The sequence below is a fragment of the Saccopteryx leptura genome, chromosome 7, assembly GCF_036850995.1.
Source record: "Saccopteryx leptura isolate mSacLep1 chromosome 7, mSacLep1_pri_phased_curated, whole genome shotgun sequence".
Classification (NCBI taxonomy): Eukaryota; Metazoa; Chordata; class Mammalia; order Chiroptera; family Emballonuridae; genus Saccopteryx; species Saccopteryx leptura.
In genome coordinates, this window is record NC_089509.1 from 58159381 (window position 1) to 58177481 (window position 18101).

The following is an 18101-nucleotide window of genomic DNA, read 5'->3' on the forward strand; positions in this document are numbered from 1 at the left end:
GGGTTTTACAGTCGTTGAGGACGACTTTTTTTTTTTTTTTTGAAAGGCAAGAAGGCTTTCTGCTCCCCAACGTCGTTCTCCTTTGCTGGGTGGGTTCCAACAGTGAAAGGGGCCATTCGACCACTTCCACACTCTTCACCACTTTTCCTTCCTCTCCCCCTTCGACCACAATCTGTTTGTAAACAAAGCTGCTGTCTTCTTGCGCTCTCTCCACCCCCATCAAACTTGATACTTCCCCCAAACTAGCCCCACCAGTCTCGGAAATCCTTACACAGGACGGATATTCACAAATTTCACAAGTAATCCTGAAAGAAGGCTGAGGGGAAGCTTCCTAAACGGTCCCACATTGCAGCCACGCTGATTAGGCCCGGGATCCGTTCCCTTTCTTCTCTGCCCTTCCTTGCCCCGCAGCGGCCGAGCGGGCGGCGGGAATTCTGGGCAGCGCGAGGGGTGTGTGTAAACTCAGCCGAGCACCCCCGAGGAGGTGGCTGGCGGGAGCGCGCGCAGTCGGGGGAGAAAGGGGAGGGGCAGGAATGGGAGGAAAGGCGGATGTGGGCGCGCACCAGCTGCCAGCCCCGGGAATGGAGACTCAGTGTCAGCGCCCCGCAGGAGTTCAGAGCAACTCTGCCACGGGCGGAGAGGGTAGGGCACCCCCCACTCTACGGTTTCCTTCTCCCGGCTTTCCAGCGCTTGTCACATCCTGTCTCAGGCCTGATAGTTCACGCGAGCGAATGGAAGGGGATTGCAATGAAGATTTATGTGTGTTTCGAGCGCGACTGGTTTCCCAGCGTAGGGAGACGAGATCGCTGCTTGCCATTTCCATATTTCACTCGCGCTTTGGGGAGCACCGTCGGGCGCGGGGGGAGCTAGTCTGCGCGGCGGCGGGCTGATCACAGGGCCCGGTGTCTCTCCGCGGGCCTCGAGACTGTGAGAAAGGCTGGCCCGAGCTTCGCCCCCGGCGGGGCTGGAGCCGGCCCCTCCCCCCCAGCCGGGCTTTGTTGCTCCTCTCACTCCCCCCCTCCCCCCCTCTCGGGACCCCGGCGCATCCTTGCTTTCTCTTCTCTCTGCCCTTCTCCTTGTCTGCGGAAACGCCCCCTTCCTCTGGCCCCTGCACCCCTCTGCCCTCTGCTCCGCGAGCTTCCCGGGGAAAGGCGCTCCGTGGCCCCGCCCGACCCCGCCGCCGCCGGCTGCCGGGCTCGGTGACTCCGGCGAGTCTGTGGGGCCTCGGCCCACCCCGGAGCTGGGGCCGCCCGCCCTCCCGGCTCTCAGACTCGCTCATGCCAAGGCCTGTTGCGTGATTCCAACTTGGGCTGACATTCCCTGCCCCGGGCGCTCCGGCGTAGGCCTCTTAATCATCTTGTCTGCTGCAGATCCTCGACACCAGCCAATTTACTGCCCCGTCTCTCCTCGCTGGTTTCAGAAGGGGGAGGGGAGGGCGCGCAAAGGAAGGGAGGGCGCAGTAAACCGCAGGAGGAAGGTTGGCACCGGCTATTGGCACTCAAAGAAAACCGTGGAATTTGGAGCTGGGGGAGGGAGGACAGGAATGGGGGTCTGCTAGGCAGAAGCTGCTGAGGGAGGCCAGAATCGCGGGGTCAATAGGATTCAGCTCAAACCTCCCTAGACTGGGGAAACACGCAGGAATGCAAACGGATACAGGGTTGTGGAACCCCCCTGCTTTGTGCAGAGCCCAGCTCCCTGGACCGTCTCTCTGTAGTAAAGCAGTCTCGGTACAGGCCCCAAAACAATCTAGCCAGAAGAGATGGGATTCCTCTCAAGATAATGACGGTGAGCCTAGAAAGTCACTCCCTTCTGATGTCTATTGTTTTTTTGTAAACCCCCCCCCCCCCCCCGAGTTGAGTGAAGCCACACAGCAAGGATGGCCTGAATAACCATCCTAGAGGAGAGGAGGCCTGGATCTGAGAAGCGGGGTTCTCTGGCGTGCCTCCCCCCCCCCCCAACCTTCTTTCCAGTACAGCACGGTCCCTTCAGAGAGGCTGCTCAAGGTTCAGGCTTCCATATTGGAAAGGGGCAGAGGTCTCCCGTCCATAGAGTGCTGCTCTTTCACATGATGAGGTTGGAAAGGCCTCTGGCTAACTGGGCCTCATAATCATACAAAAAGTAAAGCCTTCTTGTTTGGGGGCAATAGGCTCAAGCAATATACTACTAACAGCAAAAATAAATACTGAGTGCTGACTAGGTGCCAGACACTGTGTTACATCGTTGCTTCATTTAGTGCTCACAACTCTGAGATAGCTGTTTTAGTTCTCTTATCTTATAGATCTGCACACTGCAACACCCAGAGGTGGGCAGTCCAAAGTCACACAGCGATTGAAACCGGGAAGCTTCCAACTGTTGGCCCAGGTGCTTTCAAGGAAAGACACTTTAAGTTCAGTCCTGCATTACTCACCTACCCCTGGCTTTTGCAGGCAATGCCAGAAAGTAGGGTCACTTCCAAAGTTGGAAGCTGGTTGGGTGAGACCCAAGGTGGATAGCAGAGCTGAAGGATGTGTGGACCTTTCCCCTCAAGAGAGTATGAGATGGAAAGATGCCACTTCCACAGCAATGTGCATCAGTCTCCACATGAGTGTGCATATTTGTTCGTGAGTGTGCATGAGTTTGTAGAACAGCGTGTGTGAATGTGTCATTCACTATGAGTGTGTGACTGTGTGTCTGAGAGTGTTTGATAGTATAGCTGTGTCTCTGAGAGTCACAGTGTGTGACTGTGTGTCTGAGAGTGTTTGATAGGATAGCTGTGTCTCTGAGAGTCACAGTGTGTGACTGTGTGTCTGAGAGTGTTTGATAGTATAGCTGTGTCTCTGAGAGTCACAATGTGTGGTTGTGTGTCTGAGTGTTTGATAGTATAGCTGTGTCTCTGAGAGTCACAGTGTGTGACTGTGTGTCTGAGAGTGTTTGATAGCATAGCTGTGTCTCTGAGAGTCACAGTGTGTGGTTGTGTGTCTGAGTGTTTGATAGTATAGCTGTGTCTCTGAGAGTCACAGTGTGTGACTGTGTGTCTGAGAGTGTTTGATAGCATAGCTGTGTCTCTGAGAGTCACAGTGTGTGACTGTGTCTGAGAGTGTTTGATAGGATAGCTGTGTCTCTGAGAGTCACAGTGTGTGACTGTGTGTCTGAGAGTGTTTGATAATATAGCTGTGTCTCTGAGAGTCACAGTGTGTGGTTGTGTGTCTGAGTGTTTGATAGTATAGCTGTGTCTCTGAGAGTCACAGTGTGTGACTGTGTGTCTGAGAGTGTTTGATAGGATAGCTGTGTCTCTGAGAGTCACAGTGTGTGATTGTGTGTCTGCTGGGGAAGCCCTGCGCAGAGGTCGCCCTGCATTCTAGAGCAAGCCACCCGAGTCTGGGGTGACTGAGGGCTGGGGTGACTCACGGGAGTTCTCGGCTCGGCCAGCCCCAGAAGAGCCGCGGGGCAAACAGAGGGGAGGGTCCGATGTAGGGGTCTGACCCGGGTTTCGGGTGCGCTCAGGCTCGGGCTCTAGGTTCCCCGCGGGGGCTCGGAATCACAGCCTGGCCAGCACCCCGGGCGCGGCGCGGAGGCGGCAGAGACCGCCCAGGCGCGGGGCGGCGGCGCCGGCGCCGGAGGGGCAGGACAGGCGGAGGCTGGAGCGGCCGGGCGCTGAGTGACTTACCGCGCTTGGAGCTGGCCAAGCCCGCGTCCAGACGCGGGTGGGGGCAGAGCGCGCACATTCCGCGGGCGCCCTGAGCGGCGCGAGCCTGTCCTCGCCTCGCCGGACCTCGCTGCACGCACAGCCTCGGAAGACGTGTCACTCTGGGCTGACCAGGTTCCCCGCCTGGGCAGAGGCTTGAGCTTCCAGGTCGTGACACCAAGGTAAAAACTCACACATCCAATGAAAACAATAATTTATTTAAATAATCTCTTCATACTGTAAAATCAACATTAAGAGCATGTTGTTTTTATAATAAATAACCCCAAAATACCTCTCATTTCAAGAACGAAGACTTTAGGATAAGATAACAAATCCAAATCAGTAGCTTAGTTTAACTGAGAAAATTCTTAAGGGAAAAATAAACCGGAGGGGTTACTGAGGTCACTGCTAAATCGCAGTTTTCACAAGTGGGGGTTTACAGAAAAGTCGGAAAAGATGAGTGTTTTTATACAAATAAATCAGTGGGAAAATCTGCACAGACACCTTTATTTACAAACTCTATGTCGAAGTCCAGGCTATTAATCCTGAATAGGTTTTAAAAAAGATAATTTAAACACTTTTTTTTTTTTGCAGTGTCCACATATTAAAAAATCATTTTATCCCAATATTAAAATGAGGTCATCCGCAAAGGCACCTAAACTTTAAAAAAATAAAAATAAAAAACAAAAACAAACCTCCACTGGTGACGGCTGAGGAGAGAGATAAGGGAGGTTCCGGCCGGGAGGGGGCCCAGGCGGGAGGCCCCCGGGGCTGGGAGCCGCGGAGCCGGAGAAAGCGGCGGGACTCGGGAGGTCAGGAACCCGGGCGGGCCGCGCGGGGCCCGGGGGCGGCCGAGGAGAAAGGAGTCTCAGAGAGCCGGGCTGGCCTCGCGGGCGGGGGAGGCAGCCCGTCCCCGGACTCGGCGGGCTGCCCGCGGCGAGGAAGGCGCCGGCCGGCCGGCGGGGCGGAGGCGAGGGGCGGCCTGTCTGCGGCCGCTCGGGCCGGGCCCGCGGCCTTCACCGTGCGGCTGCCGGGACCCCCGCGAGGAGCCTCCAGGTCCCCGCCGCTCGGTGGCCGCGCGAGGGAGCGGGGCCCGGGGCGCGCCGTCCCCGGCCACGAACTCCGGGAGGGGTGGCGGCGGCGGCCCGGCTGGGGAGTCCCTCTGGGCTTGGGGGCGAACACCGAGCAGAGCGGGGCTCTGCTCGCAGTCTCTGCGGTCTCCCGGGGTTAGAAAATCGTCCCGGCGCTCACCGGGGCGCCCCCGCCGCCGTGCTGCTGCTGGTGGTGCTGGTGCTGGTGCTGGTGGTGCTGGTGCTGGTGAGGCTGCGCGCTCTGCGTCGGGTGCAGCAGCGGCGCGGCGGCCTGCAGGTGCGAGGCTGCGCCCGAGGCCTGGTGGTACCACGGGTAGCTGCCCAGGAAAGCCGAGGCCGCGCTGCTGGGGCTGGAGCCCGAGCTGCCCGCGCCGCCGCCGCCGCCGCCCCCCATGCGCGGCGGCGCGCCGAAGTCCCAGGAGGCCGGCGCCGAGCCCGGCGGCGAAGCGCAGGGTGGGGAGGCGCTGGCTCCGGGGTGTTGCTCCGAGGGGATCTCACCGCTTTTCCACATCTTCTTGAACTTGGATCGGCGGTTCTGGAACCAGATTTTGACCTTTGTAGAAAAGGGACCCGAGCATTAGTGGAGGACACTGGGAACCCGGGGAGGGGAGGAAGCGCAGAAAGACCGAGAGCAAGAGGTGGGCACCCAGCACCCCGGACACAGGCGGATCACGTGCCTGGGCTGCGCTGATTCCTGCTCCCATTGGGTGGTCACCTCAGAAAGCCCGGTACCGCTGGTGTGTGTGCCCCGTGCTGATGCTGACGGCGGGGGTGGGTCAGGAGGGCCAGTTATTATATTTTACCCGCTTCATCAGTAGTGCGGAGAAGGACAGCGTGGTGCCGGATTTCGGCCCACCCTCTCCTTACCCTGGGGAATTTCAGCTTGGAGGGTAGAAGTTGAGGCGCCCAAGGCGCAGGTCTCGAAATTCTTAAAATTATTAAAAATATATTTTTTCTAAACATTGTCCTGAACCCACCTGCTCCCCAGCCGCCCCAGCCCAGCGCCCTCCTCGCCCCTGCCCCCAGCCACCCCCGGCCGCGAGCCCTCACTTGAGTCTGGGTGAGGCCCAGCGACGCGGCCAGCTCGGCTCGCTCAGGCAGCGCCAGGTACTGAGTCTTTTGGAAACGCCGCTGAAGAGCCGCCAGCTGGAAACTGGAGTAGATGGTGCGGGGTTTCCGGACTTTCTTTGGCTTGCCGTTCACTATCCGAATTTCAGGCTCGAGGTCCTCTTTCTCTGTAACGATACGGAGTCGTGAGAATCGCACAGCCAGGGAGCCCGCGAGTTCCCGCCCGCAGAGAGGCCCCGCGTGGGACTTGGCCCCAGCCAGGAGGTGGATTCCCAGGCGCCACTTCGCAACGCGCCGACCGGTGCCGCCACAGACCCCGGTAGCTGGGCCCGTCAGCGGAGAGACAGACAGGCACATACTGCAGAGAAAGGATAAGCGGGTGGTAAGGAAACGAGGCCTGCACCGCGCGGCCCTGAGGCCACCCGGTCTGACCAGCAGGGCACCGAGGGACAAACGCTCGGCAGACTGGAGGTTGAGAATGGCGAAGGCGCGGGGTGGGCCGGGTCCACGTGGTATGGAAAGCCAGGGCTCCGGAAGGACACCTGCCTAAACATTTTGATCCCTCCATCCCAGGAGCTAGACCGACCTGGCACCGTTGATGCCAACGTTATTCTTACCAGGCTCGTTGTTGGCCGGGGACGAACTGGTCCCATAGGGCGCGTAGGAGGTGTAGGCGGCGGCGGTGTAACCCAGGTCGTAGCCACTCTTGGTGGAATAAGGTACATTGTTGAGGCCGCTGGTGTGGTACTGGTAGGAACCCATGTGCGCGTAGGGCGAGCCCCCGCCGCCGCCGCCGCCCGCCGGATGCTGCTGGTTGGTGTAGTAGCTGCTGTCGGTAGCTGTTGACACCGGGAGGGTCGGCGACTCCTGGGGCTTGTGGAGGCTGCTGCCGTTGCTGCTGCCGGGGCCGGCGCCGCCGCCGCTCGGGGGCTGCTGGTGCTGGTGGTATGTGCTGGAGGCCGTGATCTGGGTCGAGTGCATATCAGCCACCAAACTGTCAAAGACTCCAGTCATCCTGGCCCGGGACGGGAAAGATCACGGGTGGCAGGCGCGAGGGGGAAAGCGAGGCGCCTCCTCCGTCTCTCCCGGTCCCCTCCAGCAGCCAATGTAATTACAGGGGTGAGGGTGGGGAGGCACACAAGAAACGGAGCAGTGGTCTAGTAGGCAACTCCTCCTCCGGGGGAGGCGATCACCGTGCAGAGCTCGGGACAGCTGCCGCCGGCCGCATCCTCTCTGCGCCTCTCCGGCCGCTCGGCTTCTCGCCCAGCGCTGGCTCGGGCGGGGGGCGGCAGTGGAGGAGGGGCAGGGGTGACACGGGCTAGGCCGGGGCTCCGGGAGGCGGGAGCAGGTGAGTAGCCCGCAGCAGCTTTACGTTTATCTGCGGGGCGGGCTCCTGCAGGGTGGGCATTTAACACTTGTCACGTGAACGCAAGCAACGTCACCTAGCAACAGCCAATCAAAAGCGCCAGGCCGCGAAGTTACAAGCACCCAAGAACGCCGGGCGGGGGGTGGGATGGGGGGCGGGGGGTGGGATGGGGGGCGGGGGGTGGGATGGGGGGCGGGGGGTGGGATGGGGGGCGGGTGTCACAGGGCAGGTGCTGCGGCTGCTGCGGTCGCGGGTGCAGACAAGCTGCTGCTCAGTGTGAGCGGCGAGGCAAGGGGCTGGGGGTATAATGGGGAGTTAGGGTGGCCGGCGGCAGGAAGACAGCAGGCGTGAAGACGGAGACTGGCATTTCCTATTCTGTGTACAAGTGCCAACCAATTCTGGTGACTCAGACCTTCAAGTCCGAGGTCAGCTTCCAAACATTAATCAAAATAAAGCGGTGCCGAGAGCCAGGCCAATTCTAGCTCGCTTTTCCTCGAAGTGTCTGGTACTTATTTAGTTGTCAGCCACTTGGCACATGACATAGTCAATTGATTTAAATTATCCATAAACCACGTACTGTATAATAATACCTGCTTCCCAACCAAACCGCAGGGATATTAGGACAATTAATTAGATAATATTTAAATGATTTTTCCTTGTTGCTTGAGAGAAAAGCTATATAAATTTAAAGGTATTATTGCAAAGGTATTGTAGTACATCATTTTCCCTTGTACTTGCCTGACGTGTGGAGATTGAGTTAGATGACTAATTGACACCGGAAAAGCTATCCCGCTGATTTCCTCTCTAGGTTGGAAAGCTAGACCACACTGACCAGATGGTCTTCAAAGTTTATTTTAACTCTAAATTCTATGTTTTTACGAAAGTGAAAATGGAATAGAGTCGTCTCCATACTGCATGTTTTGAAAAACTTACAAAAACAAATAGAAAAGTTTACCTCATGCATTTAACTCTAGTTTTTCACTTTAGGACCCTCTTCGGCCCTATCATTGCAATTTCTTTTTCTAAATCTGAAGTGGCGACTTCCTCTATATTTCTATTTCCTGGTGGTTGGAAACTGTGGTCCGGAGTTGGGGGGACACTGGCCTTCCTTTACTGGACTCCCAAGTCGGCAGTATCTGCCTTGTGGCGCCACCTGCTGGAGGTGTGCATGGTTGTGGCAGGACCAGTAGACGGTCTAATCACGCAGAGGCGCCAGCCTCTGAAACCCCCCAAAGGAACAAAATAGTAATTAAAAGCCACAAAATTGTGCTAGTGCGCGCCATCTGAAGCACCCCCTTCCTAACGACATAACGTGTAGCTGAAAGAACTTGTTACAACAACTGCCTAATGGAAAACAAGTTGATACTTTGAAAAATAGGATCTTTGGTCTTCTTCCCCAGAAAAGCAAGCGTGTAATTAAAACTACACCATCCACACAGCTCAGCCTCTGCGGAATAATGAAGAAGGTAATCCGCCTTCGAGTCTGCCTGGATTTAGTTCCCAGCCTTCCTTTTGGTTAATGTAGAAGGGTGAGCTTTATAGAAATGCTTTGGGAGTTGGAGCTCACCACCACAGAACCACACTGCCTCATTCCTGTACTCAAGCTGCTGCTTTGTGTACCCCAGTTACAAAATTAAGCAGTAGATATATAATCAAGATTGCCTTTTGGCGTCTTGGCTCCAAACTCCAAGTCTTTCTGTCACCACAATGGTAGCAGTTTTAACCTTATACAGAAACTTATATAAAAACTGTTTCCCCCTGAAAATGAAATATAAAAGATCCAATTGCAATCCTCTCGCCTTCTCTGTGTGCCTTTGTTCTAACCCCAAGCATACCTGCCAGACTTTTTCATGGTGGTAAGTTTGTTGTATTTTACTATCCACGAGAACCTTCATTTATAGTCTAAAGTCCAGGTCAGCTGAGATCTAGAAAACGGCATCTTCCTGGAAGGAAAAACGACTCCAGTTCTCTTTTAACTAGAAAACAAGGGCCTGTGTGTGTATGTGTAGGAGAAAAGGAGAGGCAGAAATTACAACTGCATTTGGAGAATCAAGTAAAGACTTGAGATATTAATTCTGATAATCCAGGTACAAATCGGAGTTTGCTCAAATTATCTGATGGACCACATCACAATATCCAAATTATTTCCTCACTTTGGTCTAAAGTCAGGGAGACAGTACCAGAGCAAACTGACATTCTCACCCACAGTGAGACTGAAGGCCCCTCTCCCTAGTGCTCTGAGAGGAGTTAAGAGGGAAACTCAAAGTGAGTTTGGGAAATAGTGGTGCCTCCTTTCCACCAAACTTCATTCTCTGCCTCAGGGCAACTTCCTTCCTCTTTTCTGCTTTCGGTCCCCCCTCCTCCCTCAGCCTTCACATTCTTTTACTTCACAGGAACCTAAAGAAGGAGGGGGAAGGAGGGGAGCTCAGTGTTTCTGCTCTTGCCTTGTTCTGTCCCATCGCTCAGACACTTTCGCTTAGGATCCGGTGCCCACCCGATTGTCCCCGCTGCGCTTTATCCGATCGGAGCCTCACTGTCTCTTCTTGTGAGAGCCTCCCGGCAACACTTGTCAGGCAGGGACAGGACAGGACTGGAATCGCCGTTCCCATGGCACGAGTGAACGCCCGAGTCTCGAGGGCAGGCACGACTTCCCTTGAGTTAGGGTACTCCTTCTTTCTCTGCTGCCACAGGGCAAGTCACAGATTGTTTACTCTGAGCCTTGCTGAAAAGCTCCAGGTCTCCAGCAGACCGCGAGGGGCCCTGGAGAACAGTTCACTGCGCTGTGCTTTCAGCCTCGGCCCCATTGTTGGCCAGGGTCTGGATTTCAGGACTTCGCCTGGTTCCACTGCACTGCCTCGCCACCACTGGGAGTCCTCGGTTTAACAGCAAGCGGACCCTGAGGGGTGTGGTGGGGAAGAGTTTGCTCCTCCCGCCCGCCCGCTGGGAGCGTTCGGTGCAGCGGTGCCCTTCGTGCACACAGTAACAAGCCCGTTTTCACTTGGCTACCCCACTCCGGGGATCATGGCGGGCTTTGGCTGGACGTCTCCGTGTCCCCTCTTTGCACTCTTTCATCGAGAGCCCCCCAAACACGGGTTTCCAGGCCGCTGGTCTGAGGGACATTCTCTCGCGCCCCTATATAGTCGCTCTAGGAACCTGCACGTCCCGAGTTTCTTTGGGGATGTTCTAGAACTCAGACTTCTGGAGAGGGTGGGGGTTTGGTTTATGGGAGCCTTTCCAGTACCGAACTGGTTGTACTTTCATCCCTTCTTCAACGGCCATCGTATCTTCCAGCAGACAACAGTCGCCCAGTCCTTTCTCACTGGCAGTGTGCGCAATCTGGTTTCCTTTGCTTGCCCCGAGGGGAGTCTGCAGGGCCTCTGGGTGCGGTCCGCTCTTCCCGGTCCCGGAGCCGGGCCAGTCCTTAAGCAGATGGGATCCCTAACTGTGAGTTCTGCTCTTTGGATCCCCCTCCACCCCGCACAGACTCGGTGAGAGGAGAGAAAGGAAACACAGCATGGGTGGGCGGGGGAGCTTGAGAAAACCCGGGGACTGTGAACGGGGCCCAGTGCTCTGACCCAGCGGGACCCGACTGTGTAGAAAGTGGATGGCCTTCAAGTCTTCAGCCCTCTGCTGCCCTGTCACCCCCCCTGGTCGAATATGCACCTCTCTCTCAGCTCACAGACTGCCTTGGATTTCCCCACCTTTGGCAGCCCCTTGCTCTACCTCTCTCTCCATCATCTTCCCCATGAACCAGAGCGTCTCAGTCAGCCACTCTCCTCCCAGCGACTGTGCCCGGTTCTGGGGGATCTTGTCCTCCAGTAGCTTACAGTCAAGTGGAAAAAGTAGATATATTGCCATAACTAATAGTAATGGCTAGCATATATTTATTAAAAGTACCAGGAGTTCTGTCAAGTCTTTATTATCTCACTGACTCCTGGGAACGATCCTATGTGGTAGGTTCAGAATTATTCACATTCTGGAAACCAAGGCACAGAGAGACCCAATCACTTGCTTTAAGGACACTGAACAGTCAGGACTGGAATTCAGGTCTGGGCCACAGAGGCAAGGCCACTGCGGATCTGACTGGGTTTCTGGCCTGGGGATCCCGGGAGGGGGCCACGCCACCTCTTCCCGGCCACGTGCCATGAGCACAGGAGGACAAAGGAAGGGTCACTGACAGCCCTGAAGTTGAGCGTGCACCTCTGGCCCCCAAAGCAGAGGGGTAGGAGCCCAGCAGAGGCTCAGGCCACTTGCGGGAGGGATCCCTAGAGGAAGATCTCAGAACAGACTCGAGGGTGACCTGAGAGGCCAGCGCCCAGGCGTCCCTCAGGCGAACCGAGTTCGGGGCGGGTGGTTTGTCCCTGCTGGGTCCTATCAGGGCGTTGGGTTGTCAGTTCAACACAATGTCTGGAATGTTCAGATTCACTTTTGCCGTCTGCCTTCTGGTTCTTCCTGACCCTAGCTAGGCTCATCTCACCGTATTGCTTATTCGATGGTTTAAGAGAGAGAGAGAGAGAGAGAGAGAGAGAGAGAGAGAGTTGTTCTTGACCCACCAGGGCACCTGGCACAGGACGAGAGGTCCCCTACCCTCTGAAGTGTTGAAACAGTGGCCTCACTGTGGAGTCCCAGCTCACCGGCTGAATGCTCGAGACCCAGGCAAGCAAGAGAAACGAGTCCACTTCGATGGCTAAAACCTGCCAGATCTTGGTGTCTAGGTCGTTAGGGGTGCGAGCAAATTAATGGAATAAATTAGATTCACCCCCATCCCACCGCCACCAAGGACAAAATCCCAGACTGCTGGAATGTTCGCCTTGCACTTTCAGCTGCACCCACAATGCGTGATGAGAGGTGTGCAAACAAAATGCTTTTCCCCAGGTTTGCTCCCAGACCTGACAGAAAAGCTCACATGATGTTCCCCGCGCCTGCGCTCCGGCTCCTGGTACTTGCTTGGGAGCTTCCGGGCGCCTGCGAGCCGAGCCCAGGTGCCACATGTCCTGGGGCTGCGAGTAGGAGCTGGGAGGGGACAGCGGCCTCGGTCCTGGAAGAGCCTGGATGGGGTCCTGAAACCGCTTTTCTAACCTGGGCTCCGCGGTCGGGTTGAAGGGCAACTCCTCTCAGCAGAGGGTGGAGGCGAGCCCCTGTGCTGAGACGGGGAGTTCACCCCTGGACGGGTTGGAGGGCAGCCCCTCTCAGCAGAGGCGTGGAGGCGAGCCCCTGTGCTGAGAGGGGAGTTCACCCCTGGACGGGGTGGAGGGCAGCTCCTCTCAGCAGAGGCGTGGAGGCGAGCCCCTGTGCTGAGACTGAAGTTCACGGGGAGTTCACCCCCTGGACGGGGTGGAGGGCAGCTCCTCTCAGCAGAGGCGTGGAGGCGAGCCCCTGTGCTGAGAGGGGAGTTCACGGGGAGTTCACCCCTGGACGGGTTGAAGGGCAGCCCCTCTCAGCAGAGGGTGGAGGCGAGCCCCTGTGCTGAGACTGAAGTTCACGGGGAGTTCACCCCCTGGACGGGTGCAGGGCAGCCCCTCTCAGCAGAGGGTGGAGGCGAGCCCCTGTGCTGAGACTGAAGTTCACGGGGAGTTCACCCCCTGGACGGGGTGCAGGGCAGCCCCTCTCAGCAGAGGGTGGAGGCGAGCCCCTGTGCTGAGACTGAAGTTCACCCCTGGACGGGGTGGAGGGCAGCTCCTCTCAGCAGAGGGTGGAGGCGAGCCCCTGTGCTGAGACTGAAGTTCACCCCTGGACGGGGTGGAGGGCAGCTCCTCTCAGCAGAGGGTGGAGGCGAGCCCCTGTGCTGAGACGGGGAGTTCACCCCTGGACGGGGTGGAGGGCAGCTCCTCTCAGCAGAGGGTGGAGGCGAGCCCCTGTGCTGAGAGGGGAGTTCACCCTTGGACGGGGTGGAGGGCAGCTCCTCTCAGCAGAGGGTGGAGGCGAGCCCCTGTGCTGAGACGGGGAGTTCACCCCTGGACGGCCGGCCGCTGGATTGCCAGTCACAGTGTGTTCCCGGAACTTTCAGAGTCAGTTTGGCCTTCTGGCTTCTAGCTCCCTAGTCAGCCCTTTTTATTTTGTTGTCTACTCAGTGGTTAAGGTGCGGCACACAAAAGCACACCCCCCTCAGCGCCAAACATGGTTAAAACGCGGAGTACCCTTTTGGGGCACGGATTCCTTTCCCGGCCCGCTCTCCTTCTTCACTCGCTCTCCTTCCTCCTCGTGCCACCTCCGAAGGGCGGGCGCAGAGTCTGCGGACACCGGGGCTCCGGAACCAGACTGGAATGCGTTTCAATCATTTTTGTTATTGTGTGGCCTTGGAGAAAGGACTTCGTTTTTCTGTGCCTCGCTGTTAACATCTATAGAAGGCAGGTAATAATAACAATACCTTCCTCCTGGGATCAGTACCTGGGAATTCATCATTATGTTTTTTTTAAATTAAAAAAACATGATTATTAGCCCTGGCCGGTTGGCTCATCGGTAGAGCGTCAGCCTAGCGTGCGGAGGACCCGGGTTCGATTCCCGGCCAGGACACACAGGAGAAGCGCCCATTTGCTTCTCCACCCCTCCGCCGCGCCTTCCTCTCTGTCTCTCTCTTCCCCTCCCGCAGCCAAGGCTCCATTGGAGCAAAGATGGCCCGGGCGCTGGGGATGGCTCTGTGGCCTCTGCCTCAGGCGCTAGAGTGGCTCTGGTCGCAACATGGCGACGCCCCGGAGGGGCAGAGCATCGCCCCCTGGTGGGCAGAGCGTCGCCCCTGGTGGGCGTGCCGGGTGGGTCCCGGTCGGGCGCATGCGGGAGTCTGTCTGACTGTCTCTCCCTGTTTCCAGCTTCAGAAAAATGAAAAAAAGAAAAAAAACAAAAGAAAAAAAACAAAAACAAAAAAACCCCACATGATTATTATTATTATTATTATTATTATTATTATTATTGTCTGCTGTCTATTCTCTGGCCTAAGCTCTGCAAGTTTTAAAAGGCTGACTGACGTAAGGGTGTTGCCCTGCCTGCTTTCTTCTCCGGTGTGTAAAAAAGCCTTCTCCGGGCCGTGGAGCTGAGGGCAGATATTGCTGCCTGGCCAGGCATTTGGGGTTGGTCTCCCAGACAGCAGGGGCGGTCCAGGTGGGAGCGCAGGGCTGCCTCCAGCACTGGGTTGAGGACAGGCTGTAATGCTGCCCCTAACCCTTGTGGTCTTGCACTACCCTTATTCAGTCCGCAGAGCCCCACTGTGCACGTTGAGGTAGTTTCCCCGTGTGACATACCCCCAGACCCCTGGCTGCTTCTGCTCACCTACTTGAAAACGGAGATAGGGATTTGGAGAGCCCTGCAAGTTACTCACAGAGGACTTACTGTCCATCTGGGGAGCTACGCTTGGTTCCTGCATCTCTCTTTATTTTATTTTATTTTTAATTTTAGAGAGAGAGAGAGAGAGTAAAGGAGAGAGAGAGACAGACAGAGACAGAAACATTGCTCTGTTCCTGTATGTGCCCTGACTAGGGATTGAACCTGCAACCTTTGCATACTGAGATAGCTCTAACCAAATGAGCTATTCAGCCAGGGAATCGGCTCCTGCATCCTTTTGGAATAAAAGGAAGTATTATTTGAAGTGTACAAAGTGCTCTGGCCAGGTAGCTCAGTTGGTTAGAGCAGTGTTTTTCAACCAGTGTGCCGCGGCACACTAGTGTGCCGTGAGACATGGTCAGGTGTGCCATGAGGAAATTAAATATGGGTCCCCAAACTACGGCCTGCGTGCTGGATACGGCCCGTGGAGGCTATTTATCTGGCCTGCCGCCATCTGAACATAAACATTCCCCTCACAATCCCTCCAGCTATCAGCGACAGGAAGAGTGGAGGCACAGGGAACGCTCACTGACCAATCACCTTCTAGGATTCATCCCGACCACTAGCGATGAACCAATAGTAGGCCGCCTCTCATCCACACCCAGGAAGGTCCACGGGCTGCCACGCATTTGTCATTGTGTGGCCCCGGCGAGTAGTTGAAGCTGCTACTCCTCCCCATGGTCCCGATTTCTAATCCTGGTCAGGACTGGAGGTAAATGTTGCCACCACTAGATGAAGCCTCAGCCTCAGCTGGTTATGTCTATCCTGATGGTGTATATAGATATTTGACCTTTTTCTTTTTAAAATAGGCCCCCCGCAGAGGGTGATATACAATGCATCACAATGTTATCTAGCTTTAAAGCTAAAGTTTGCTGATCTTCCTTTGGACAGTTTTTGGTTATCTGTTGCCAAGGAGTTCCCATTCTGGCCAACAAAGCTATTTTGACATTGCTCCCGTTTTCAACCACAAATCTATGTGAGCTGAGCTTCTCAAGCTTGACTGCGATAAAAACTAAAAACAGAGAGAGACTGAGAACTGTTGAGGAAGAGCTTCGTGTGTGTCTTTCTACCATTCCTGCCAGGATATCCCTTTTGTGTTCATCGAAACAGGCCCAGGTTTCACACTAAGTGAGTATAAATACATTTTAGAAACTATATTATTAACTATATGTATAATATGTACTGTGTTAGAGTGTCATTTTGGTAGGTGGTGTGCCCCAGGATTTTGTAAATGTAAAAAATGTGCCGTGGCTCAAAAAAGGTTGAAAATCACTGGGTTAGAGCATTGTCCCAATATGCCGAAGTTGGAGTTGGATCCTGGGTCAGGGTACACACAAGAATCAACCAATGAATGCATACATAAGGAGAATAACAAATCTCTCTCCTTCTCTTATCTCTCCTTCTTTAATCAATCAACAAAAAAAGTTTTAAACTACAAAGTAATATATAGTGGTTGTCAGAGAATCAAATAGTATTAGAAATATATCAGAGTGGTTAAAATTATAGCCCAAATTCTAATGGACTCAAATTCTAACTTGGCCATTTGCTAGCTGTGTGATCTTGGGGAAACTATTAACTTCTCTGTGCCTCAATTTAATGTTTAATCAGAATAAAACTTCATCATTTGGACTAGTGCTGGGTATTTGTGGAGTAGACCAAGTACGGTCTCTCAAAATACGATCTTCAGGGGAACACAGTTGGACCACCATCTCCCAGCCTCCCTTACAGTTAGGTGTAATGATGTGACTCAATTCTAGGTAATGAATGGAAAAGGAGTAGAAGTCATGTATGTCACTCCTGGGATAAGATCTTTAAGACAGAGTTGAATAAAACTATACGGCTAATTTTTTTATGTAATAATCTGATTTATTAATAAAAAAATTGTTAAATTAAAAAAAAAAGACACAGTTGAGACTCTTCCCTGCTCTTTTTCTCTTCCACTAGCTGGAATCAGCTTCTACTGTGCAGATGACACGGCCCTAAAGGAATCACCTAGGGCAGTGGTCCCCACTCCCCAGGCTGCGGACCGGTACCTGTCCGTGGGCCACTTGGTACCTATCCGCAGACAAAGAATAAATAACTTACATTATTTCCGTTTTATTTATATTTAAGTCTGAATGATGTTTTATTTTTAAAAAATGACCAGATTCCCTTTGTTACATCTGTCTAAGACTCACTCTTGACGCTTGTCTCGGTCACATGATACATTTATCCGTCCCACCCTGACGGCCGGTCCGTGAAAATATTTTCTGACATTAAACCGGTCTGTGGCCCCAAAAAGGTTGGGGACCACTGACCTAGGGGACTCTTCAATACTTGCCTTGAAACAAACTCATATTTAAATTACTGACTTTTGGGATCTATTTTTAAAAATATATTCTCTTTGGAGTCACCTAATAGAATACTTAACATTTGGGCTCCAGCAAATTCTATTACGGCCTTCCATCATCACATTGGATGGCTGGGATTTTTTTTTTTTAATGTAGCAGTTTAGCTACTGTAATATGACCTTGTAGTCAGAGTGTGGTGACTTTGTCAGCAATTTTCAGAAAAAATTAAGAACATCTTTTATCTGTGAAAACCAGAGATTGAATTAAAAATTGAGCATAGAATTCAAACCATTTGATTTCTAAGTGCATTCAGTTCACAAATAGATATAGGTTAACATAGCTGGTTGTTATCATTAGGAACATTAGTTTTAAAATGATCATTAGTGAGGTTCTGGCACATTTAAGCCCAAATGATATGTTTTTCCTTTTAAAGGTGCTGGGTTGCAGAGATTTTGTCACCCAGCCACGTGGAGCCCTCCCCTCCATGTCAGAGTCACTCCTGCCGTGCGCACATGCATTTTATGCTTAGGCATTGTCATGAGGTGATAAACCCACTTCCTGCTAGAGTTTTTTTTGAATCCACAGTACCTAAGCTAATGGGATGAACCAAGGTAAAGGCAGTACAAGGGCGAGAAGTACTATTAATAAAATAACATACAGAAACAGAACAAAACAGGAAACTTCTTACTTAAAAGGGACAACTCTGTCCTTTGAGTAGAGTATAGAAGTTTAAGTAAAAAACTTTGAAATATCATTTTGGACCACTACAAGACATTATTTTGCTTACTTAACAGTTCTTGGCTGTGTTCTTCTTGCCATGTTACCATATAGTTAGGCTCCTGATCGATGATATTATTGGTTCCATTTTGAACTGAGCACAATTTATCTTCACTCTCCAGAAAAGGTGGGCTGTTAATGAGCCATGCCAACTGGTGCCTTGTACAAGACTTCGATGACACCCAGTGGTCATTTAGGGTCTATCTACAACAACCCAATTTGTACTAGACTAACACATTGTACATATTAGTGTAATGAAAGTACTGTTTGCTTGTAGAAAGAAAGAAAGAAAGAAAGAGAGAGAGAGGGAGAGAGAAAGAGAGAAAGAAAGAAAGAAAGAAAGAAAGAAAGATCATCATAACAATTAAACCCTCAAATTCTCCAAAGAAAGAGATCCTGTGAAGGAAGTGGCAGCTAAACTTCACAGCCTAGACGATTGTACCCTAATAGTGTCACGCTGGATATTTCTCACTATGTAATTATCTTCCCCA

General features: G+C 53.6%; 1 protein-coding gene across 1 annotated transcript; it reads right to left on the reverse strand.

Moving 5' to 3' along the window:
- Positions 1-3909: 3909 nt before the first annotated feature.
- Positions 3910-7151, reverse strand: DLX2 (distal-less homeobox 2). The gene is made up of 3 exons (XM_066345483.1): positions 6441-7151; positions 5806-5990; positions 3910-5308 (listed from the first exon to the last, which is right to left on the reverse strand). Exons 1-3 carry the CDS (start codon positions 6835-6837, stop codon positions 4892-4894), a joined length of 999 nt encoding a protein of 332 aa, XP_066201580.1. The 5' UTR covers positions 6838-7151; the 3' UTR covers positions 3910-4891.
- Positions 7152-18101: the final 10950 nt, after the last annotated feature.